At 41.2% G+C, this 24,500-nt stretch overlaps 1 protein-coding gene across 1 annotated transcript in view; it reads left to right on the top strand.

Annotated features, from left to right (window-relative positions):
- Nucleotides 1-389: 389 nt before the first annotated feature.
- EP300 (E1A binding protein p300) overlaps nt 390-24,500 on the top strand; it is an 85,267-nt gene continuing 61,156 nt past the window's right edge. Inside the window, exons 1-2 of the mRNA XM_058741206.1 lie at nt 390-1,732; nt 20,489-21,126. Of these exons, the coding sequence (XP_058597189.1) occupies nt 1,639-1,732; nt 20,489-21,126 (732 nt within the window). The 5' untranslated portion in view covers nt 390-1,638. The remainder of the gene's footprint in view (nt 1,733-20,488; nt 21,127-24,500) is intronic.

Here is a 24,500-nt window from a genome sequence, read left to right as displayed (position 1 = left end):
CGTAGCTCCCGGACTCCGTCACCCCCAATTCCCACCGCTCCCCTACGCAGAGACCCAACCCAGGCACCTTCCCCCGCAAGTGTCCACCGACTGAAAATAGATCCCGAGTCGGCCCCCAAACCGCCCCCCCCCCCCCCCCTTCAAGTCCTCCCCTTTAAAGGGAGCCACCGGGTGACGCCGGGGGAGTTTGCGGAAGCGCCAACCGCGTTGGGGCCTTGGGCGGATCCCGTGATTGGAACTGGCTCCGCCCCCGGGTCCTCTTCCCCCATTGTGTGAGCGGCTCGGGCCAAGGCCCCGCCCCCTCGCCACCTCCCTCCGGAGGCCCAACCCCTCCCCTTTTTTTCACCCCCCCTTGGCTCATTTCCGGCCGCCGCTGCTACCGCTAGCCTGTAAGGAGGATTCGGCAGAGGGAAGAAACAACAGCCGCCATCTTGTTTGTGTGCTAGGCTGGGGGGGAGAGAGGGCGAGAGGGAGCGGGCTAGAGTGGGCAAGCGGGACGCCGGGCGGAGTGCGGACAGCGGGAGCCAGAGTGCGGAGGCGAGCCGGGCCGGAGACAGGCGGCAGGGGCCGAGACAGTGGCAGGGGGCCCGGGGCGCACGGGCTGAGGCGACCCGTAGCCCCCTCCCGTCCGCACACACCCCCACCGCGGCCCGGCAGCCGGGCCGGCGTCGACGCCTAGGGGGGACCATTACATAACCCCGCGCCCCGCGGCGCCTTCGCCCGCCGCCGAGGGCGGCCCCGAGCGGAGCCCCGGGGGGCGGGCGCTCCCGGCACCTGGCCGCCGGGGGTGGGGGCCGTAGCGGCGGCCGTATTTATTTCTGTGCCGCGGGAGAGGAGGGCGAAGGAGGAGAGCGCGGCGCGAGGAGAGGCCGCCTGCGCCGCCCGGCGGAGCGGGGCCTCCTCGGTGGGCTCGGCGTCGGCGCGGGCGGGCGGCGCTGCTCGGCCCGGCCCCCTCGGCCCTCTGGACCGGCGAGCTCCGCGCCCGGCGTCCTCGCCGCGCCTCCGCCGCGCGATGTGAGGCGGCGGCGCCAGCCTGGCTCTCGGCTCGGGCGAGCTCTCTGCGGCCATTAGGGGCCGGTGCGGCGGCGGCGCGGAGCGCGGCGGCAGGAGGAGGGCTCGGAGGGTGGGGGCGCAGGTCCGGGAGGGGGCACCGGGAGGAGGTGAGTGTCTCTCGTCGCCTCCTCCTCTCCCCCCTTTTCGCCCCCGCCTCCTTGTGGCGATGAGAAGGAGGAGGACAGCGCCGAGGAGGAAGAGGCTGATGGCGGCGGCGGAGCTCCGAGAGACCTCGGCTGGGCAGGGGCCGGCCGTGGCGGGCCGGGGACTGCGCCTCTAGAGCCGCGAGTTCTCGGGAATTCGCCGCAGCGGACGCGCTCGGCGGATTTGTGCTCCTGTGCCCTCCTCCGGGCCTGGGCCCAGGCCCGGCCCCTCGCACTTGCCCCTACCTTTCCTATCGAGTCCGCATCCCTCTTCGGCCACCGCGACCCGGCGAAGAGAAAAAGGAACTTCCCCCCCACCCCCTTCGGGGGCCGGCGGAGCCCCCCAAGCCCACCCCAGGGAGCGGGGCGGGGAGCCCCGGCCGAAGAAGAGATTTCCCGAGGATTCTCGTTTTCCTCGCCTGTATCTCCGAAAGAATTAAAAATGGCCGAGAATGTGGTGGAACCGGGGCCGCCTTCAGCCAAGCGGCCTAAACTCTCATCTCCGGCCCTCTCGGCGTCGGCCAGCGATGGCACAGGTTAGTCCCAGGAGCCCTGGCCTTCCACATCCCCCCCTTCATCTTTTTTGCTCGGTGCACCTTTCTTCTTCCATATTTTCTCCCTTTTTCTCTTCTTAGTTCTCTTCCTCTTGGTTAATTTTAAAGGTGTTTGAATGAGCTGGTCGAAGACGTCCAGTAGCCCAACCATTTTCTTTGCTTCCTAATACATTCGTTGCAACACTATGTCATATCGGTGTGTGTTCTGGAATTAGAGCTCTTGAGTGGTGCTGTGGAAATAGCCTTTATTGTTGCTTCCGTGCAGTTTAATTTTTGAAATGCCAGTGCATTTGTGTGTAAGGCTTTTTTTTTTTTTTTTTTTTGCAATTTTACTTTGAATTTTTTTGTTGAGAAATGAGGAATTGCGAATCCTTTCTCCTTGATTGCACTTACTCTGTTTTCTCTACTTTTCACTCTTCCTTTTCAAAATTTTCTCTTTTTGGCACAAGATTTTCTGTTGAGGATGAGGGTTTAAAAAATCTTGGTTTTATTTGTGTGTGTGTGTGATCCAGGATTTCAGGTTTGGTGTGATAAGGTTTAATGTCAAAGCTGAAATTTGGTTCCGATTATTTTACCTACCATCCCTAGGGGGTTTTTTTCCCCCCTTTTTATTTGCCTTAAGAATCAATATGGAGCGCAGTTCATTTTACATCTCCCGTTTCTTTCGTGTGAGACCAAAATGTCTGAAACTGGGGTTTTAGGTTGGGAGAGAGCAGAGGCATTTTCTTTGCAGTTTGTAGTCACTTTCTCTTTGGGGGGGAGGGGGGTGGAGATACCCGATTGTGTGGAGTTCTGTAGTTGGAAATCAAAATTAGAAGTTGTAAGCACCCCAGTCATGAACTGCAAAGATAAACTGATCATACAAAAGTTTAAAATGTGTGTTAGGTTCGGTAGTTGTGTGTGTTTGTCTTTTTATGCTTTAAACCTATTTGGAGATCCATACTTGAGTGTGAAAAAAGCTCTACAATTCTTAACTTCACTCAGTTGTGGACTAAAACCCTTTTGTCAAAGGAAATTCGGGGAGACTTCCCTCCGTCATCCCCTTCTTATAATTAGTTTGGTGCTGTCTTGATGGCTAGCGATCTTCTCTTTTGCCGTCGTAGTTGTTTGAGGTGCCAGGATAATGAAGAGGAAGAATGGCTGGCCATCTGACAGTCCACAAGATGTTCCCCCTTACTCCGGAGCATCTCTTTAACTCAACGTCATCCCTCCATCTGCCAGTGAGAGTGCATAATGGAGTTAAATGTACCCTAGGAGTTTGTAGAGAACTTCTAAAGCATGTTTCTAAGTAGACTTCGTTTCAGAGGGTGAAAATGTAAGGATGTGGCAAATGCTTTGGATTCTTTGCTTTTATGGGAAAAATGTGTCCTGAGTTTCAGATAACCTGCAAAGATTGAGGATTTTGCTAAGTTCTTTACTTTAGACTTGTAAAATTGGCAGTGTGAGAACTTTGATCTATTCTTATTCCCTGGACTTTCTGTAGTCTTCACGGATTTTTTTCTCTTACTTGCCTTTTTTCCCCCCTCAACATTATTACACATATCAAGCGTTGTATTCCTTTGCACTTACTAAGATGTTCCAGAGGATCTTCAGATCACCTTTAGACATATTTCCACCTGTAGCTTTTGTGTTGTTTTCTTTAGTTTTTGTGACGTGTGGTAGTGGGTTTTACGTTGGAGTTCGCCAGAGACTTGGGATGTTATAGAGAAAACTTCTTTAATGTGTGTCATTTTGATGACTCCTGATTTGAGCGGCTTAGTCTTGGAGTAAATGGAGTAACGCAAGGCCTGGAAGGCAGGCTGTGCTCTGTTGTTCACACACCTCTGTTCAGGTGCAGTGCTGCATTCTCCATTTTTGATCTGAGCTAACTCATCTCAGTAGTATCTCACCTGTCCGGTACACAGAAACTGTTTTTTGCTACTTGAAATATCTTTGGATAATTATGAGTCCTAAATGTATCATGTGGGTTTAGTAGAGTAAAAAAAAAAAAAAAAAAAATTCCTCAACATTTGAGATGAACTCAGTCAATTTTAGTACTAAGAGTTTATTTTAGTATTATACTTGATATTAGTATTTACAGAAAGTTACCTTTCTCTAAATTTTGTGGGGAGGGTTTCAACCTCCCCTGCCCCCCCCCCCCCCCATTAAGATTGTACTCCAGGAATTCTTTGGTGTCCAGTTTTTAATCCTAATCAGTCTGGTTTTTTTGTTGGGGGATGGAGGGAGGTGGTTATTAAGAAAATACTGTCACTGTCGCCTTGTGAACTTAATTCAGGTTGGTGACCTTTTTTTTTTCCCTTTGTTTTTCTTTCCCCCCTGCAGCCAGCACTGTGTAGTGTAGTTTGCAGGGAACTTTTAACAGAGACACTTCACTTTAAAACTTTGAATTTTCAAACATGTAACTCTCTACGTTTTGACTTTTGAGTCATTACCTGGATATTTCATAAATGTGAAAGTAAGTTCTTTGGTCCTCAATTATGAGTTTTATCTAGAACTGGGTCAAAATGATCCCAACATTCTAGACATTAGAAACTTTTTTAATGATCAGGGCTTGCAGTTCTAGTAGCATAAGTGTACCTAACAAGAGTGTTTGTGTGTGCCAGTTTCATAGGAAAAAAAACTGGAACCCAACTGGGTTGACATACTACAGTATTAACAAAACAAATTAGTGTTTAAATCCCACCTTCTGAATTTTTAAGGTTGGCCACTGATGCAGAATAAAAATGACTTCTCGTTAGATGGTCGAAGATTCTTCTAAAACATTTCCAGATTGATTCAAATATCTTGAATTAAGTTCAAGTTTTATGTGTTGGAATGAGGAGGAAGAGACTTATTTTTTAGCTTTTGCATCTTTTTGTTCCTGTTTCAATATTTGTAGTTGATCCATTTGATCCATTGAAAATTTAATTTAAGTTGGTATGGTTAGATCAGAACTATTTGATAAATCAAATGACTTTATGTCCCCCCCCCCGAAAATGATAAAAGCCATATGTAAAAATATTTTGCTAAAATTATTGAACAGAAAGGTTGACAGGTAAGTCCTGAAAATATTTCTTGAACCTATTTCTAATAACCTGAGGGAAGGGCATGATGAGGATGATACTGTTGCCTTCGTTGTTCACTGGATATATTCTGTGGCTGTTTTGTAACACTTAATGCTATATGCACTGAAAGATCAGACTCTGGAAAGATGGTTGACAGTGCGAAGATCTGGCATTTAAGTGAAGATCCTTCTGGTCTTGGTACAGTTTTGTGGCCCTACTGTGAACTCAGGTGTCAGAATTGGCTTGGATTTTATGCCTATTTTTCATTTGAGGCACAGCGCAGATAGTATATAAACTATATCATCTTGATCGCTAGATTACTGTACATAATAGAGAAGTGGCAAGGATTTTTTTTAACGTCAGTTATTATTTCTCAAAACACTGCTGTGGATTAGTGGTTTATTATCCTGACCACGATATTTTTGGTGGAAGCTATTTCTTTTTCAGCTCTTAAAGCTGTGATGCTATGTTTTAATTTTATTTTTTAGGGATGTGTGTTTAGATTAGAGTTCAGCTTCTGGAGTTTTTCAGTTATGGCTCCTTGGTTCACTGAGGTATTGCTGATCTCAGTGTTAAGTTGCAAAACATTTTATTATGTGCCTTGAACTCTGTCAGTTGGTTATTTTCAAGGCTTTGTAAGTTCATTTATAGGGCTTTAAGAAGGCTGTCTGGTTGATAGTGAGATGAAGTGACTTTTGTTAAGTTGTAAATCTTGTTATGTGTTACATACAATACGGGTGCCCTTTTCCAGCAGAAATTCACGTTCTCTCACAGAGCTGAGAAATGTATCGGTTTGTCCAGTGAATGCATAAAGGAGAGAGAGGAAACAGCTTCTGCCTTGATTGCCTTTTGGCATTTTCTGTTTTACTTTGTTTTTCCACCTTCTCCTTAGTCTATTCTATAAAAAGAGAGATAAATTGAAACAAGAAGTTAAAAATTGGTGCCTCATGGTGTTTGTAGGGACATTAAGTGGTAAATAGGAAAGGAAAAAGAAAAGAGTAGGAAGAATGTTGCAGACACAAGTGGGAGTGTAAAATACCTCTTCCTGGTATATTTACAAAAACAGTTCAGGAGCTGTTCTGCCAATTCATCCACCCAACAATTAATAGAAAAATACGACATGCTTCTTTGTGTTTTCTGCACTTTTAGTGTTTCATCCTTTGAGAATTGCTGAAATTGAAATTTTTAGTGTGGCAAACATTAGGGAAATTAATGGGCAAGTTGAAACTGAAATTATACCAAGTGTAAAAATTTTAAGACACTGAATTTTGCAGATGATTTTTTTATGTGATGGGTGGTAGTTTTCTTCTGAAATTTTAGTAGGAAATGTTTTATTGCACAGTTCTCAAAGGTTTAAGAGAATGAATACTGAGGTGTTATGCCTTTTCTGAACAGTTTAGATACAGATCTTATTTTATAAATGCTTCAAAAGGCAATTAGCAATAATTTAGTTGAGAGAGAAAGGAAAACTAAAACTACTGAAAAAAAGTGAGCAGTTAAAGAAAAGGAGTTTTGGAGTCTATTTTAGAGTTCAGATCCCAGACCTGCCTTTATTAACTGTGAACCTTGGGCGAATTACTGAACTTTTTCTCAGTTTTCTCACCTGTAGTACCCACCTTACAAGATTGTGGGGAGGAGTAAATGAAAATTCTCTTTATCCAATGCGTAGGGTAGTGCCTGTTGCAGCATAGTATGTGCTAATTCTGTTGATGGTTTTTAACCTTACTACTAAATATACAACAACAAAGCAGTGGTAGATTTTTTTAATGAATTTGTAGATAGACTGGATAAAGAGAAAGCCAAGTCATGACGTTCAGAGAGGAGAAGCCTTAGAAGTAAAGCTTATGGTGCAAAGATTAAATTTCTAAAGAGTATAAGAACATGGTAGCAGAGATTAAAATAAGACTAGAAGTACTGTATGTACTGTCACATAGGGTGTCTTGTATATGTAATTGTATGTGTAAGTGGAAATCAAATATTTAAAGCATAATGAGAAATCAGAAAGCAGATTGTTCTTACTGTAAATGCTCAAGTTAAGAATGGCTTTTTGCTAAAGAACTGTGAGCACCATTTTTTCTGTTTTGTATTTGCTTCTCTGCGTTTTAAAGGGCTTTCTTAAAAAAGAAGAGGGAGAAGAGAAGAAGAGGGGGGCAGGGAGTGCAGTACTTTTCAATTTTTTTTGACCACACCCAGTAAGAGCTGTATTTTACATGAGTACCAGAGACCCTGTCTCAGCAAGTGGACAAACTTACCCATACTACTTGTAGTATACTATGTATGATGTTTTCTATTTTTTCTTTTTCTTTGTTTCTTTCTTTCTTTCTTTCTTTCTTTCTTTCTTTCTTTCTTTCTTTCTTTCTTTCTTTCTCTCAAGTGCTGGTTGTGGCCCATTGTATTGATTTCATGACCCACTATTGGCATGTGACCCACAATTTGAAAAATACTGGCTTAGAAAGGTTGACAAGCTGTCATTTGTCTCTATTGGGCCAACACTTTCTGTATACTAGGCATTTATCATCAGAGGGGAATACTCTGGTAATCCAGACAGACATAGACCCTTCCTTCCGTAGCTCATAGATAAGGGTGGAAGAGCTACATTCAAGACTGATGTGACCAGCATTATATTGAGAAGTGCTGTGTACAGTGGGAGAAACTGGAGGGCCTATAACCTGTAACTGTTGTTCCTCTGGTGACTGTCTTAGAGGAATTGGTGTCTGATCTTGAGATCTGAGGGATAGGTGTAATAGGGTTAGTAAGAGTGAGCCCAGGCTGGGAACAAGAGTATGGCCTGTTCAGGGAACCTATTAAATTCTATCTGACTGGGGGGATAGCAAGAAATAAGACCATAGAGGTGAGTATGGGGCCACTTATGCTTGCCTTATAATGTTTACTGGAGTTTAGACTTTACATTTTAGCACTTTTAAATGGATGGGGCAGAATTGTACTTGATGATCGACTAAAGTGAGGAATGCTTTGGAAAGGAACAGAGAACATATGATGCAGGAACACCAGAGAGATGGCTGTTTTAGGATTCTAGCTGTGATGAGTGTGGCCTAAATTGGTAGATGGAAAGCAGTGAAAAGATTAGAGAAAGGTAGGTGACCAACGGAAGTTGGTTGATTAATTACAGGTTAGGATATTGTGATAGAGAGGGATCAAGGACAATTCCCAAGTTTCAAGTTTGGATAGTTGGGTTGGTGAGGTTGCCATTTACTGAGATAGCAAACATAGGAAGTGAAGTATTTGTGTGTGAATGTGGTGGGGGTTAGGGGTTGTGATGAGTTAAGTTTTGAGCATTTTGAAGTTGTGTGATTCTCCTGAGTGGAGTAGTCAGTATTCATTTAGTGTGCCTTTCTCTCCTTTAAGCCAACAAACATTGACTGCCCACCAAGTTTTAGACCCTTGGAAATGTAAAAATGAATCAAAGTACACTTTCTGCTCTCAAAGCATTTAGGATCTGGTGGGGTTGGCATACTTGTCCACACAGTTTTCCTGAGTTATACTCTGATACGTGTTTAAAAAAAAAAAAAAAAAAAAGTTGTGGATAAAGGTAGTGGATAGGGATTGTTTCTGACAGGCCGTATTTGGAGGACTGGGGGAAAACTTCAGAGAGAATGTGTGTTTGAACAGAGGCAGGAGAACTTGAAGATAACTTCCCTTAGAAGTAGAGAAAGTTGGAAGAGTATTTCTGTGTCAGGTGGAACAAATACGGGTAGCTCTGGTGTGACTAGAACATAGACTGTGGTGGTATGTTTTCATGTGAGACAGATGGAAAAGGATTTTGGTGTCCTATTATGAAAAGACAAAAATGTGATAAAGAGTTTGACATTTTTTACCATCAGGAAAAAAAATTTATGAACAAGAGAGTGACATGGTCAGGGAAGGGGGAAAGATGAATTCTGGTGACACTGTACAGGATCCAGTAGCAGGCAGGGATGGCAGGAATACTAGGGGTATGTCACTTGTCTTTTGAGCGCACTTCATTTGCCTTGGAAGTTTTTTGGTAGATTGTAATTATTGATGTGAATTGTTTATTTAAGGTCCCAGGTTTTGTTTACCAGTTGTCCTAAATGTAGAAAATACAGCAGATAACTCAAAAACCAATCACTCTTCCCTTTTTCTTTACAGATATGCAGTCTTTCAGAATTTTTTTGTTTTTGTTCTTTGGAGAGATGGTATGATAGCTCTATCATCTAGGATCCCCTATAGGCATTTCATTCCTTTAGAGCAAACCCCAGTCAAGCAAACAAATCCTAGCCTCACCGCAAAGCTTCTTCCAAGATGTTACCACTACTCAAAATCAAGAAATTGTCAAGGGCGCCCAGGTGGCTCAGTCAGTTAAGCTCCTGACTCTTGATTTCAGCTCAGGTCATCTCACGACTGGTTAGATCAGGCCCCATGTGGGGCTCTGCACTGACAGTGTGGAGCCTGCTTTGGATTCCCTTTCTCACTCTGTCTGTACCTGTCCTCTGCTCTGCTCGTGTGTGCTCCCCTGCTCGCTCTCTCTCTCTCTCTCTCTCTCTCAAAAATAAATAAATGTTAAAAATAAAATAAAATGATCAAAGCTAGATAAGTGAGTGTGTGGTTTAGGTTTAATATGAACGTGCTTAAGAATACTTGATTCTTGGGGCGCCTGGGTGGCGCAGTCGGTTAAGCGTCCGACTTCAGCCAGGTCACGATCTCGCGGTCCGTGAGTTCGAGCCCTGCGTCAGGCTCTGGGCCGATGGCTCGGAGCCTGGAGCCTGTTTCCGATTCTGTGTCTCCCTCTCTCTCTGCCCCTCCCCCGTTCATGCTCTGTCTCTCTCTGTCCCAAAAATAAAAAAAAAAAAAAAAAAAAAAAAAAAAGAATACTTGATTCTTAAGGTAGGATTTTAATAAAAGTGTCCTCACCTTTGAATTAATTTCACACCAGGAAGTGTCACTATATTAATAAATTGATAAAGAGCAAGGCAGGCCACACATCTGATCAATCATAGCACTTCATCTTTGTTTAAATGTTGTGACTTAAATAAATGTGGTGGGATTAAGAATCAACTTCAAGTAAGCCACTTGCCAAAGTATAGTTGCACCTTTTGATGTCATGGTTGTAGGACAATGTTAAGAATGCGTATTTTGAAATTTGCTTGCACTTCTGCCCTTTGACCCCGTTGGATTTCAAAATTTAACCGTTGCTAACTTGCATGGCTTTGTGATCCTGTATAACCTAATATTACCATCTTCTATCCAAATTTGTGTATAACTCACAAATTGTTGCCAATTGTTTTGAAATGTATTAGAAGTCATATCTGTCTTTCCAGCATGGATATTTTATTTAATTTTCTTAGTCTTTCAAAAGTAGTTTTAAGTGTTTGTCCATTTTTCTCAGTAGGTGGGCTGTTTGTGATTAGATTAATTCTGCTTTCTTTACAGAGTATCAAATACTGTTTTTAATAAAGTACCAAATAAAGGTTAGGAAAGTTGTTTCAACCTAATTAATTCCTGAAGTTTGCAAATCTTTCTTATTTTTTGTTTTTGTTTTGTTTTTGCTTTTTTTGTTTTATTTTATAATGAAACTTTGTTTAAATTTTATTTTTTATTATATTTTTTAAAATTTACATCCAAATTAGCGTATAGTGCAACAATGATTTCAGGAGTAGATTCCTTAGTGCCCCTTACCCATTTAGCTCATCCCCCTCCCACAACCCCTCCCGTAACCCTCAGTTTGGTCTCCATATTTATGAGTTTCTTCTGTTTTGTCCCCCTCTCTGTTTTTATATTATTTTTGTTTCCCTTCCCTTATGTTCATCTGTTTTGTTTCTTAAAGTCCTCATAGGAGTGAAGTCATATGATTTTTGTCTTTCTCTGACTAATTTCACTTAGCATAATACCCTCCACTTCCATCCATGTAGTTGCAAACGGCAAGATTTCATTCTTTTTGATTGCCGAGTAATACTCCATTGTGTATATATACACCACATCTTCTTTATCCATTCATCCATCGATGGACATTTGGGTTCTTCCCATACTTTGGCTATTGTTGATAGTGCTGCTGTAGACATGGGGGTGCATGTGTCCCTTCGAAACACCTCACCTGTATCCCGTGGATAAATGCCTAGTTGTGCAATTGCTGGGTTGTAGGGTAGTTATGTTTTTAGTTTTTTTGAGGAACCTCCATACTGTTTTCCATAGTGGCTGCACCAGCTTGCATTCCCAAAATTTTTCTCATTTTAAAGACTGCAGTGTTTTTAAATATCATGCTTCTTCAGCACCCCAAACAGCTGAATTAATAATGTAGGAGTATCCTAAACCAATAAGAATGAGAGATCTTTATGAGCTTGTCAATGTCTAGCCAGACTGTTACCAGATTTTTAAAGTTCTGAAGATTTGGCTTTCGTTTCCCTCCTTACTTTTTAAAATCCTGGGTGCCTCCCCTGTAATAGGGGCTCTGAGCATTCCGATGTCTGCCCACCTTGTCACTCACTTTGCTCCCCCTACTTTGAATTCTTTCAGTTACTGAACTGGCTGAGCTTTGCGTGTTCACAACCTATTCTCTCTCTTTAATTCCACAATTCACCTGTCCAGCTCCTTCTTATCCTCTGGCCTCACCAATGAGAGGAAAGAAAGGTTTTGAGATCTGGAATGTGCATTTTTTACTTAATTTATTAATGTTTATTTTTGAGAGAGACAGAGACAGTGTGAGCAGGGGAGGGGCAAGAGAGAGGGAGACACAGAATCAGAAGCAGGTTCCAGGCTCCGAGCTGTCAGCACAGAGCCTGATGCGGGGCTTGAACCCATGAACCATTAGAGTATGACCTGAGCTGAAGTTGGATGCTTAACCGACTGAGCCACCCAGGCACCCCAGGATTGTGCGTTTTTTAAAAAGCATTTGAGGGGCGCCTGGGTGGCGCAGTCGGTTAAGCGTCCGACTTCAGCCAGGTCACGATCTCGCGGTCCGTGAGTTCGAGCCCCGCGTCAGGCTCTGGGCCGATGGCTCAGAGCCTGGAGCCTGCTTCCGATTCTGTGTCTCCCTCTCTCTCTGCCCCTCCCCCGTTCATGCTCTGTCTCTCTCTGTCCCAAAAATAAATTAAAAACGTTGAAAAAAAAAAAATTTAAAAAGCATTTGAATGCCATAGAGAAAACGAAATGAGAGTCAACGGATGAATTCTGTCTTCTGCGTGGATACTTTGAGTTGACTAGTTTCAGAACACTATGGGTGTTTTGCTTAATGTGTACAGTTTAAGAGCAGAACTGAGTTTTTATTTGACTTCATTTTATCTGAAGCACAAAAATATGACTGTTTATCCGACAAATGTGTGAGCTTTCTAAATGGGGCGGGGGAAGATGTATAACTAGGAAGAGGTGCTATTTAGTAGAATAGATTTTGAGCCACAATTATTTCAATTTTAAGTTTCACATCCTAGTTAGTAACTTTTTTTAAAAAAGCCTTTTATGCTCGCAGTGCAGTGTGTGGGATTATATTAATAATTCTAATTTTGAAGGTTATGCTTCATTTATATATTTCATGGTGGGAAATAGTTGTCTAATTCCTCATATATTATGGGATCATCTTGATTTTTGGAAAGGGTAAGTATTCATTTTATAAGAGATTATATGGCTAAATCCATATACCAATATAGCAAACACCAAGGGTAACCTACAAAATCAGTATGTAATAAGGAAAGGATGTTTTGACTCAACACCAGTTTCCCACATATTCAGTCCAAATTCATTTTTGTTTAGATTGTTGCATTTCTAATACTTGATCCATTGTATTCTAAACTCATGTATTCTAAACTTTGCAAGTCAGATTTAAATATGTCCTGTCAGTCACATTTGTATCACTGTGTTTAGATTGAATATACACTGAAGTGAAGGAACATTTTACTCGGGACACCTGGGTGGCTCAGTCAGTTAAGTGCCCGACTTTGGCTCACTCAGGTCATGATCTTGCAGGCTGTAGGTTTGAGCCCCACATCGGGCTCTGTGCTGACCGCTCAGAGCCTGGAGCCTGCTTGGGATTCTGTGTCTCCCTCTCTCTCTGACCCTCCCCCACTCATGCTCTGTCTCTCTCCATCTCTCAAAAAAAATTAAAAGAAGCATTTTACTCCAAGTTACTTTGTATTTGTGCATCATTAAAGGTATATGGGAACTTGTCAACAAGCTATTTGGTAGAAATAGCCCGCTAATGGTGTTGATGGGTTGATAATTTTAGTAATCAGGAAATGTCTTACTGGAGATAGTGTGAGTTGATTGACCAGTTGTTTCTGATACTGTTTTGTAATATTTGCCTTAGGATAGTTTAAAAGGTAATAGAATAAATTTCAGATTTATAAATTTCTACTCCTAGAGAAAGGGGGGAATTAAGCAAATATTTACTAGCTTAGTTTAGTATCTAGAAAAGGTCATTGTTGTCTTTTACTTTCTTACCTCCTACTTTACAACTGCAGTGAACTGCTCTTACCTAGCTTGCTAAATAATCTTCTAATATCTACACTCAGTAAATTCTCTCTGAAGCACGGGCACCACTAATATTTCCTTCTTGGAACCTGGTTTCCAGGACAGTATTCCTGGTAGGTGGGCTGGGAATGTTCGGTTTCAACATCTTCTGGTGGTTAAGATCATTGTCCCTTAAATACTTGTTTATCTGATGATCCTCTTCATTGATGTCCAGTGGCATTTCTCATATCACTGAGTACTTCTCTGGATTGTCCATCCGGATAGCTGTACCTCTATATATCCTCTTAGGTTGTCTAACCCCAGAAATTTAGGAGTCATCCTTGTCTTTTTTTCTCAACCCATTACCTGTAGTCCAAAAGAGTTCTTTTGTTTGACTCCTTTGCTGCTTCTGCCCTTTTAGTACTGCTCCAGAATTAACTGCTAATTTTTGTTATTCTCCAGCAGCAGCCTTCTAACCAGTCTCTCTGACTCTAGCTTGTCTGTCTAGTTCATTCTGCATCCTGTTTGCCTGAGTGGGCTTTAATAAATACAAATCTGGGTGTGCCTGGGTGGCTCAGTCGGTTAAGCGTCCGACTTCAGCTCAGGGTCACGATCTCGCGGTCCGTGAGTTCAAGCCCCGCGTCGGGCTCTGGGCCGATGGCTCAGAGCCTGGAGCCTGCTTCCGATTCTGTGTCTCCCTCTCTCTCTGCCCCTCCCCCGTTCATGCTCTGTCTCTCTCTGTCTCAAAAATAAATAAACGTTAAAAAAAATTTTTTTAAAGAAAAAAACAAATACAAATCTGTTCATATCGTATTTGTGCTTAAAATTCTTCAGCACATCAATTTTCTCTTTAGAGTAAAAATCCCAAACTCTTGTTAAAGGACCCTCTAAATTTCTTATGTTTGTTGAACATCTAAATTTTATTCTCCTTATCTGAACTAATCCCTATGAAGGGCAACTTGAGATGGGGGCCTGAGAAGATGACTTATTTGAATCTTTATTTTTTCCCTTTCCTTGAAGGGAAAGAAAGAATTTGTAGAGCTCAGTAAGCGGCATGAAATTGAGGCTGATCAATACTAATCCCAGTGTTCAGTAGGATTTCTTTAAATTGTGACAGTAAATTTTTGATAATTTTTTTCCCCCTTGCATCTTCACACATACCACTTTTAGTTTGGGACTTGCTTTTCTACTAGTTTTAGACCATGGTTTTCATTTGCTGTTTGTGACAAAGTCGTGGCTAAGGACGCGCTCTGGAAGTGATCTTGGCCCTTCCCTCTGGACAGAAGGTTCTGAAATCTCTCACCAAGCATTCAGATTCTCTGTCACTTAGCCAGGGACACGAGAATCTTCTGCGTGAGTTTACCTTTCTCAGTAAGTACTTGCTAGCCCTAAAAACACAACAACAACAACAACAAAACTCCATGAGGGAGGTAGAAGTTTTATTATCTTTTGATGGAAGAGGTAACTTGAGCTTGGTAAATGAAGTCAGCTTATAGAATTGGGTTTAAATCCAAGTATTTGGACTCCTTGAGTAGTGCAAAGTTAGAGATACTAGTGATAGAACTAATGGCGTTTAGGAATCATAAATGAGAGCTTTGAGGCACAATCAAAATAGCTTAGGAATAATAATGATAGTGATATTAGATGAAATAATAGGGTCCGTTTGATTAGAGGTCAAAGTATATATGACTTTTACATAGTCTTCCACATTTAATCAGTATAGCTGTTGAAAATGTTTTACAAGTAGAGGTAAGAGAACTTTTTATAAATAACCCGGGGGCGCCTGGCTGGCTCATAGTGCGACTCTTGATCTCATGGTTGTGAGTTCGAGCCCCACGTTAGTGGTAGAGATTGCTTAAAAAAAAAAAAAAAAAAAAAATTTAAGTTCTAAATACCCAGTCAGATATAAATAATTATAGGATGCAATTTTAGAATTGCTGGTCTGTGAGTATATGCTAGATCCTGTGAGAAATGTAAATATTTATTAAGTGCAACTCTGGTCCTTCAGATATCCATAGTTTGGTAGAAAGATGCGCACAAGTATTTAGCCATAACAAAAGATAGAAGATAGGAATTGCAGAGTTGAGGTTGAGAGCTATCTTGGGAAACAGGAGTATTGGGATCAGTCTTTGAGTTGAAACCTGAGTAATCTCATGTAGTAGTAACTGCAATTTAGGTCTATTGAAAGTACAGGATTGCCATTAAAAAAAAGAACAATCCTAAACTTTTATTTTCAGGTTCTACGAATGTAAACCCTCCTGTCTGGCTTCACAATGGAGTGTAACTTCGTAACATGATGTTAAATGTTTTGCACAAACACATAACAACCACATGCAGCAAATTTGGCTGTAGTACCGGATTAAATTAAAATCCTTAGGATTCTAGGGCCTAAAGTAAGACTTCCATATTACTTTCTGTTTATTTTTTAGAGAGAGAACACTCGTGTAGGTGGGGGATGGGGGGGAGCCAGAGAAAGAAAAAATCTTAAGCAGGCTCCATGCTCAGCGGGGATTGATCCCACTACCCTGGGTTCATGACCTGAGCCAAAATCAAGAGTTGGACACTCAACCGACTGAGCCACCCAGTCGCCCCAAGACTTCTGCATTACTGAAGTTGATTTTACTTCCGTGCATTCTGTATATGTCGCTATTATCTACTTCTGAGATTGTTGAAAGGATTAGTGAAAATATACAATTACTGAAGTGCCAAGAAAAATGCTTGACACGTTGAAAGTACCTGATAAAAGTTTCCTCTCATTATTAGAAGACTGCTTTGTCTTCTAATTGGGTAATGATTCCATTGAGTAATAATAATAATAGAAGAAACATTTTCATGGAATTTAATATGTGTCAGGTATTATTCTAAATACTTTACATGTATTAACTCATTTAATCCTCACAAATAACCTATGAAGGTAGGTACTTTCCTGTTTTACAGAAGTGGAAACTAGGCTCTTCTGTGTATACTTGAGAATTCTCTTGTCTGGTTCTCTGAAAAGCTTTTAGGATTTTGATTGACATTGCATTGAATGTGTAATTTTTCTTGTATTATTGCTTTGGCTAGATTCTCTAGTATAGTGTTGAATTAGAAGCATTTGTCATGGTATCTTTGTTTTGTTCTGATGCTAAAGAGACTTTTGATGTTGGTCCTTTAATGCATATTTGCTCTCAGTTTTTAGGTTCTGGAAGAAGACTTTTCATCAATTTAAGGAAGTTCCCATCACTTTCTTAATTGCTGTCATTTTGGGGGAAGGTTTTTGGTGTGATTGGGCATTGAATTTTATACAGTGCTCTTCTTACAGCCATTGAGATGAATCTTACATTTTCATTCTCATTTGTTAATAATATGATGAATGGCATTTATAGATACTCTAAGCTTCTAATGCAAACCTGTCCCCCCTAGATTCCTGACATTATCCCAACTTTATCATATTACATTAAAATTTTTGGTTTTTTTTATTTTTTAAAAAATTTTTTATGTTTATTTATTATTGAGAGAGAGACACAGAGCATGAGCAGGGGAGGGGTAGAGAGAGGGAGGAGACACAGAATCCAAAGTAGGCTCCAGGCTCTGAGCTGTCAGCACAGAGCCCGACGCGGGGCTTGAACTCACAAACTGCGAGATCATGACCTGAGCCGAAGTCGGTCGCCCAACCAACTGAACCACCCAGGCGCCCCTATTTTTATTTTTTTAGAGAGGGAGAGAGACCACGAGTGGGGAAACGGGGGCAGAGAGAGAGAGAGAGAGAGAGAGAGAGAGAGAGAGAGAGAATCTTCAGCAGATTCTACCCTCAGCGCAGAGCCCAGCATAGTGTCCTAATCCATGACCCTGGGATCATGACCTGAGCCAAAGTCAGGAGTCTGATGCTCAATTGACTAGCCACCCAGGCACCCCTCATTAAATTACATTTTAAAGATGTTAATGAATTTGATTTGTCTGTGTGGTTTTTGTTTTTTGTTGTTGTTGGACTCTTCTATGTTCATGATTTTCTTTTCTTATCCTGGCCATGAATGATTTATAGAGTATTCTATTTTATAGAAGTATTTGTAAACGGTTGAATTGTCTTTTACTGAAAGTTCAGTAGGACATGGGGGTAAAAACATTTAGAACTCGTGTTTTCTTTATGGGAAGATTAACCAATGATTAAGACAGACTGTTTCTTTAATAGTAATAGGATCATTCAGGCTGTGTCTCTTTCTTTTAAACTAATTTAAATGGAAAATTTCAACTTAATAGAATAGTGTAAAGGAACTCCCCTGTGCCTTTTCCTTTAAGTTACTGATATTTTTGCACACACATACATACTCCCTCTTTTCTTTTTTTGCTGAAGTGTTTTATACCAAATCCTAGACCCGTCATTTCACCAGAAATACTTCAATATGTATCTCTTAGTTAAAAGGATTTGTTTTTTAAAAATTTTTTTTTTTTTTTTTTTTTAACATTTATTTATTTTTGAGACAGAGAGAGACAGAGCATGAACGGGGGAGGGGCAGAGAGAGAGGGAGACACAGAATCTGAAACGGGCTCCAGGCTCCGAGCCATCAGCCCAGAGCCTGACGCGGGGCTCGAACTCACGGACCGCGAGATCGTGACCTGGCTGAAGTCGGACGCTTAACCGACTGCGCCACCCAGGCGCCCCTAAAAGGATTTGTTTTAACATAGTAACTATGCTGTTATCACACCCAACAAAATTGATGATTTTATTACCGACAACTCAGCCATATTTTATTTTCCTGATTTTCTTCTTAAAATGTGTGGGTTTTTTGTTTGTTTTTTTGGTTGTTTGTTTTTACATTTGGTTCGCAGGATCCAAATAAGTTATATCTAGTTGCTGGATCTGGTATTTTTCCTTTTGTGTCATTGATTGGTTGCAGAAACTGGGACATTTATCCTATATAATTTCTTTTCAATTAAGGTTTGGTGAATATTTTCTCAGGAACATATCTATTTTTGGCCCTTGCAGTTTTTTATTACTTTTCTTCAAAGAACCAACTTCTGGGGCACCTGGGTGGCTCAGTCAGTTAAGTGTCCGACCTCAGCTCAGGGATTGTGAGTTCAAGTCCCGCATTGGGCTCTCTGCTGTCAACACAGACCCGACTTTGGATCCTCTGTCTCCCCTCTCTCTCTGCCGCTCTCCCTCTCAAAATTTAACATTTCAAAAAGAAAAAAAAAGAAGTGCCCGGGTGGCTCAGTTGGTTGATCGACCGCCGACTTCAGTTCGAGTCATGATCTCTCAGCTGGCTCTGCTGACAGCTTGGAGCCTGCTTCTGATTCTGTATCTCCCTCTCTGTCTGCCCACCCCTGTCCCCTGCTCGAGCTCTTTCTCTCAAAAACAAACATTAAAACAAACAACCAACCTCTAGTTTTGTTGGTACCCTCTCAGCTGTCTGTTTTTCTCTTCCATTGATAATTGCTTTTATCTTTGATCATCTTGCTATTAATTTTTTTCTAACATAACTTGGCTGCTTACTACTTTTTAGCTTTAAGTTTTGAAATGTATTTTATTATTAATGTTTCTTTTGTGATTTCCTCTTTACCTTCCCACTACATGTATATATATACTTTAAAAATTTCTAAATGAGCACAGATCATTTTTATTTTTTCCTAAACACTATAACTAAACTGATGATGGGATATTTCCTTGTATACTCCAGGGGAAAAGTAGAATGCAAAATTGTTCGTAAAATATGTATGATCTGAGTTTTGTGAATTATGTAAATGGAAACAATGAAGGAAATATACCCATATATTAAGCAGTTGTCTTTCAGTAGTGATACATTAGGGAAGTTTTATTTGAAACCTTATTTGTATTCCAAAACACCTAAGACACATTTTGTTTTTATGATGGTGGAGCACAAAATGATTTTTCAAAAGGAAAGAATAATACTATAGAAGTCTGGACTCTGAATCATGCCCTGAGATCCTGGGGTGTGATTCAGGGCAATTAAAAAAAGACCAGATGCTTAAGTGTGTTGGGACATTAGGCAGAGAGTTGGTGTATAGGTGGTGAGACTGTCCTTCCCAGAGAGTTACAGTCTGGATGCAGCGGTGGGGTAAGGGGTCCTGATAGGAAGAGATAGCAGCGGGGGAGGAGAGAGACACACACACACAGATAATTTCAGTGCCATGATAGGATGCTGTAAGAACAAGAAGGGCACATAGAGGAAGAGTTGTGCTTAGAAACTACGATTAATTGAACCAAGTAGGTCATTATCAAGTGGTATCTTCTCTTCAAGGGATGGACTATTTTTTGATAGTATAATCAGTTGTAGATTCAAGTATATCTAATTATTAGATACCCAATAATGCCTTGTTAATGTGAAAACTACTTAGAGAATCAAGAGGAAAGAAAATTCAAAAGACCTCCTATGTATATTAATACTGTTAGTCCACAAATCAACCAGAGACAGTTTTTACTTTTCAGGGGACATTTGGTAATCTCTGGAGACATTTTTGGTTGTCACAAAATGTAAGGGGTACTCCTGGCATTGAGAGAGACCACAGATCTGCTGAGTGTCTTACAATGCACAGGACAATTCCCCTTTTCCTCCACAACAAAGAGTATCCAGCCCAAAATGTTTAATAGTTCCAAGATTGAGAAACCCTGGGTTAATCCATAATTTGCATCCTCTTTTTAGTGGGGGTGGTTTGTATGTTGAAAGAGCTAGAGGCATGGTTTTTGTATCTTAACTTTAGCTAGATTTTGATCAAGGAAAACTAATCTGTAGGCTGACGTCAGGTGAAAGTGAATTCATTCAGATCAAGGAATTGGTTTGTGGTAGGCACTGTGATAGGCACTGGGTAAAGAGTGGCAGACAGCCCATGTCTTCATGGAGCTCACTTCGAACGTTATGCAAATGGTGAATCTTTTGTATTCATTGTCTTTGTTATTATAACATTAAACTTCTTTTTCATTCTGTACTTAGTTTGGTTATTTTAACCTTTTCTAAGGAATTCTAGAATATTAAACAATTATATACTTTGTTTTCATGACTATCGGTACAAACCCAGCAACTCACATAATGGGTGTTGTTCTAAGATTTAATCCTTTTTCCTTGGCCTTTAGGTACAGTTCGTAAGTGTTTAAACCAAATATTCTCTAATTTTTAAATACATACGTAACAATTTTTTTTAGGGTAATGTGAAAAACCTCAATACAAATGGATAGTATCCCATGGAGTGAGGTTTGGAAGTACTTAATGCTTACCAAGAGCAAAAACATAGAGCAATTTGTAATTTTGGTCAGACTTTAACCTTTATCTTTTTTCTTCACTTTTAGATTTTGGCTCTCTCTTTGACTTGGAGCATGACTTACCAGATGAATTAATCAACTCTACAGAATTGGGACTAACCAATGGTGGTGATATTAGTCAGCTTCAGACAAGTCTTGGCATAGTTCAAGATGCAGCCTCTAAACATAAACAACTGTCAGAATTGCTACGGTCTGGCAGTTCCCCTAACCTCAATATGGGGGTTGGTGGCCCAGGCCAAGGCATGGCCAGCCAGGCCCAACAGAACAGTCCTGGATTAGGTTTGATAAATAGCATGGTCAAAAGCCCAATGGCACAGGCAGGCTTGACTTCTCCCAACATGGGAATGGGCACTAGTGGACCAAATCAGGGTCCTACGCCATCTGCAGCAGGCATGATGAACAGTCCAGTAAATCAACCTACCATGGGAATGAACACAGGGATGAATGCTGGCATGAATCCTGGAATGCTGAATGCAGGCAATGGACAGGGGATGATGCCCAATCAAGTCATGAACGGTTCAATTGGAGCAGGCCGAGGGCGACCTAATATGCCGTACCCAAACCCAGGCATGGGAAATGCTGGCAATTTAATGACTGAGCCACTACAGCAAGGCTCTCCTCAGATGGGAGGACAAACAGGATTGAGGGGCCCCCAGCCTCTTAAGGTAAGTACATTTTTGGTTTGTATGCACTATTAGTATGTTTTTGATTATCCCAATGATGGAGGGAGGGCTTGAGGTCAGTTATTCACTTATCTTTACTATTCATGTTTAGTCTTCTTACGTGGTGTACCATTTCCCATGGATGCCAAGGATCTGTGTTGTGATGAATTTTTTTTTTTTTTTTTTTTTAATGTTTATTTATTTTTGAGACAGCATGAACAGGGAGGGGCAGAGAGAGAGGGAGACACAGAATCTGAAACAGGCTCCAGGCTCTGAGCTGTCAGCACAGAGCCTGACGCGGGGTTCGAACCCACGAACTGTGAGATCATGACCTGAGCCGAAGTCGGACGTTTAACCGACTGAGCCACCCAGGTGCCCCATGTTGTCATGAATTTTATGAAGCTTTTACATTAATTTTAAGTAAAACAATTATTTACAGCTCAGGGGTATTGTATAATAATACTTCAGTTCTAAATGATTGTTAGCTAATTCCTGTTTTCTCAATATTAGAATAAATATTAGAATATTTTCACAAATACCAGAATATTTTCATATCCTTTCTTTTTAATTTTTTTTTAGTTTTATTTTATTTTGAGAGAGAGCATGAGCAGAGTAGGGGCACAAAGAGAGAGGGAAAGAATCCCAAGCAGGCCCCATGCTGTCTGTGCAGAGCCAGACCTAGGGCTTGAACCCACAAACAGATCATGACCTGAGATGAAACTGAGAGTCAGACGCTTAACCGACTGAGCCACCCTGGCACCCTGTGTTTTCATCTCATTTCTAAGCCTGCTTTAGCCTGCATAGCCTCCTTGTGTAGTTTGGGGCCGCTTTGGTGGCTCAGTTGATTAAGCAGTTGACTCTTGATTTTGGCTCAGGTCATAATCTCTGGGTCGTGAGATCAAGCCCCTTGTAGGGTTCTGCTCTGAGTGTGGAGCCTGCTTAAGATTCTTTGTCCCTTCCCCGCGCGCACATGCTCTCAAAAAACCAACTAACCAAGCAAATAAATAAAAATAGTTTTGAGCCAGCTGGCTTTATATTGTCTTCAGATAGACATCACTTATTTCCACTGCTTCGAATGTCCTTGGTTTTCAAGAGATACCCTGAAAGATTTATTAAACGTTACTTTTCCTTGTTAGTTGATGGATGTTAAGGTGCATTAGTTTACTGTGAAGCCTCAACTGACATTCCAGGTGTCCAGTTAACCTGATTTTGGCCATTGTTTGAAAGGGTTTTCTTTAAAAAGCCTACTTTTTTTTTTTTTTTTAGCTTTATTAAGTAGAGCAGGCTAAATACATTTTGTAAAACTTTTTAAATGTGTTCTTTATATATAGAATTTATATAAGCATATATTTGTTGCTTATTCCTTCATATTTTTCCTGCATTTTTATTTATTTTTTCTTGAAGTGGTATCACACTACAGTTGCCAGCACCTGGTATGTGGCTGGTAAATATTTGTTGAATGAAAGAGATGGTTTTGCTTGGAAGGGGATATTGGGGATAGGCAAGATTTTCACAAGGAGTTGGGAGCAAGCTTTCACTGTAAAAGGAATAACTGAGCAGGCATTGGGACTTCTGTGTTCCTGAAAATTGTGATGAGATGAGAGAGAGTTCAGGGGTGAATTGGGAATGGGGAGACTGAGGTCATGTTAGATATGTGAAAGCCCCCCCCCCCCCTTTTTTTTTTTGCTATACAGTACAGAATACTGACCTCTTAGGGAAATTCCTACCTCCTCTGTAGATTATCCCTTTTTGATGCTTTCATGTTGCTGTGTCGATATGGTTTAGAGTATTTGGAGTGAAAACCAGAAGCAAGAAGGTAAAATGTTTATTAGATACCTCTTCTAGGTTCTAGAACATAGTTGTGAGGAGTCCTTACCCTCCATTATTGTTATACTCCAGTGGGGAGAGGTGGTGTGACAGACTAAACCTTCACTGATTGATCAAATATTTACTGCATCCCAGTTTTGGTGCTCCAGATAGAGCAGTGATTAAACTTACTTCATAGATCTTACTTTTTTATTAGTGTGTACATAAGTTGTAAGTTTATAGTATTCTAAGTATTGCTATGAAGAAAAATTTAAAAAGGAAGGTCTCAGGGGCTCCTGGCTGCCTCAGTCCGTAGAACGTGCAACTCTTTTTTTTTTTTTTTTTTAATTTTATTTATTTTTGAGAGAGAGAGAGAGAGAGAGAGAGACTGAGCCCAAGTTGGGGAGGGGTGGAGAGAGAGGGAGACACAGAATGTGAAGTAGGCTCCAGGCTCTCAGCTGTCAGCACAGAGCCTGAAGCGGGGCTTGAACTCAAGAACTGTGAGATCATGACCTGAGCCGAAGTTGGACACTTAACTGAGCCACCTAGGCTCCCAGAACGTGCATCTTGATCTCGGGGTTGTAAGTTCGAGCCCCACTTTGGGTGTATAGATAAGTTAAAAATAAAATCTTTAGAAGCAAAGAAAAAAATGGAAAGACTCATTGGGATTGGGGCACTATTCTATTTAAAATCTAAATCACAATTTCTTACATCAGCATTGTTTCAGGGACTGGATATATAGCAGTGTACAAAAGAGACAAAAATTCCTGTCCTTGTGGAGCTTCTGTTTTCCTGGGGTGGAGGAATTGAAATATAAAAATTCTATTATTAAAATATTTTGTTATTTAAATGAGCCCCATCTAGTTACCTGGGTGGCTCAGTGGCTTAGGCATCCAACTTTTGATCTCAGCTCAGGTCTTGATCTTAGGGTTGTGAGTTCAAGCCCCATGCTGGACTCTGTGCTGAGCATAAAGCCTACTTAAAACAGTGATAATAATAGGGGCACCTGGGTGGCTCAGTCACTTGGGCATCCAACTCTTGATTTCAGCTCAGGTCTCGATCCCAGGATTGCGGGATCAAGCCCACGTGGGGCTCTGCTGTATGTGGAGCCTGCTTAAGATTCTCTCTCTTTCTCCCTCTGCTGCTCTCCTCCACTCGCTCTCTCGCGCACTCTCTCCCTCTTAGAAAGTATTTAAAAACCAATAAGAATTAAATAAATGAATCACACTTATATTTTGTAAGTTGATATTTGTCAAGCACTTAGCGCAGTTTATAAGAACCCTAAATGTTTATTTAGCAAATGAGTTTTGGCGTATTGTGGAGGTTTAGGATGAGATACCCAGTTAATATACAGATTAGTATACAAGTATAATATAAAATGTACTTTTATAAAATTAGTTTTCTCTTTATGGCGGGAAAAAAGCCTTTTCTATATTTTCCTATTGAAGATTAAAATAAATGCGAGTCAAGGCATTAAAATTGTTGGCTAGCAATTCCCCTTCCATGGGACCAGGTCCTAAAATTACCTCAAAGGGTCAATTATATTCATTACATTTCTTCCAAAATTCCTA

This window comes from Neofelis nebulosa, chromosome 8 (assembly GCF_028018385.1).
Source record: "Neofelis nebulosa isolate mNeoNeb1 chromosome 8, mNeoNeb1.pri, whole genome shotgun sequence".
NCBI lineage: Eukaryota > Metazoa > Chordata > Mammalia > Carnivora > Felidae > Neofelis > Neofelis nebulosa.
This window is presented reverse-complemented; position numbering and strand designations above follow the sequence as displayed.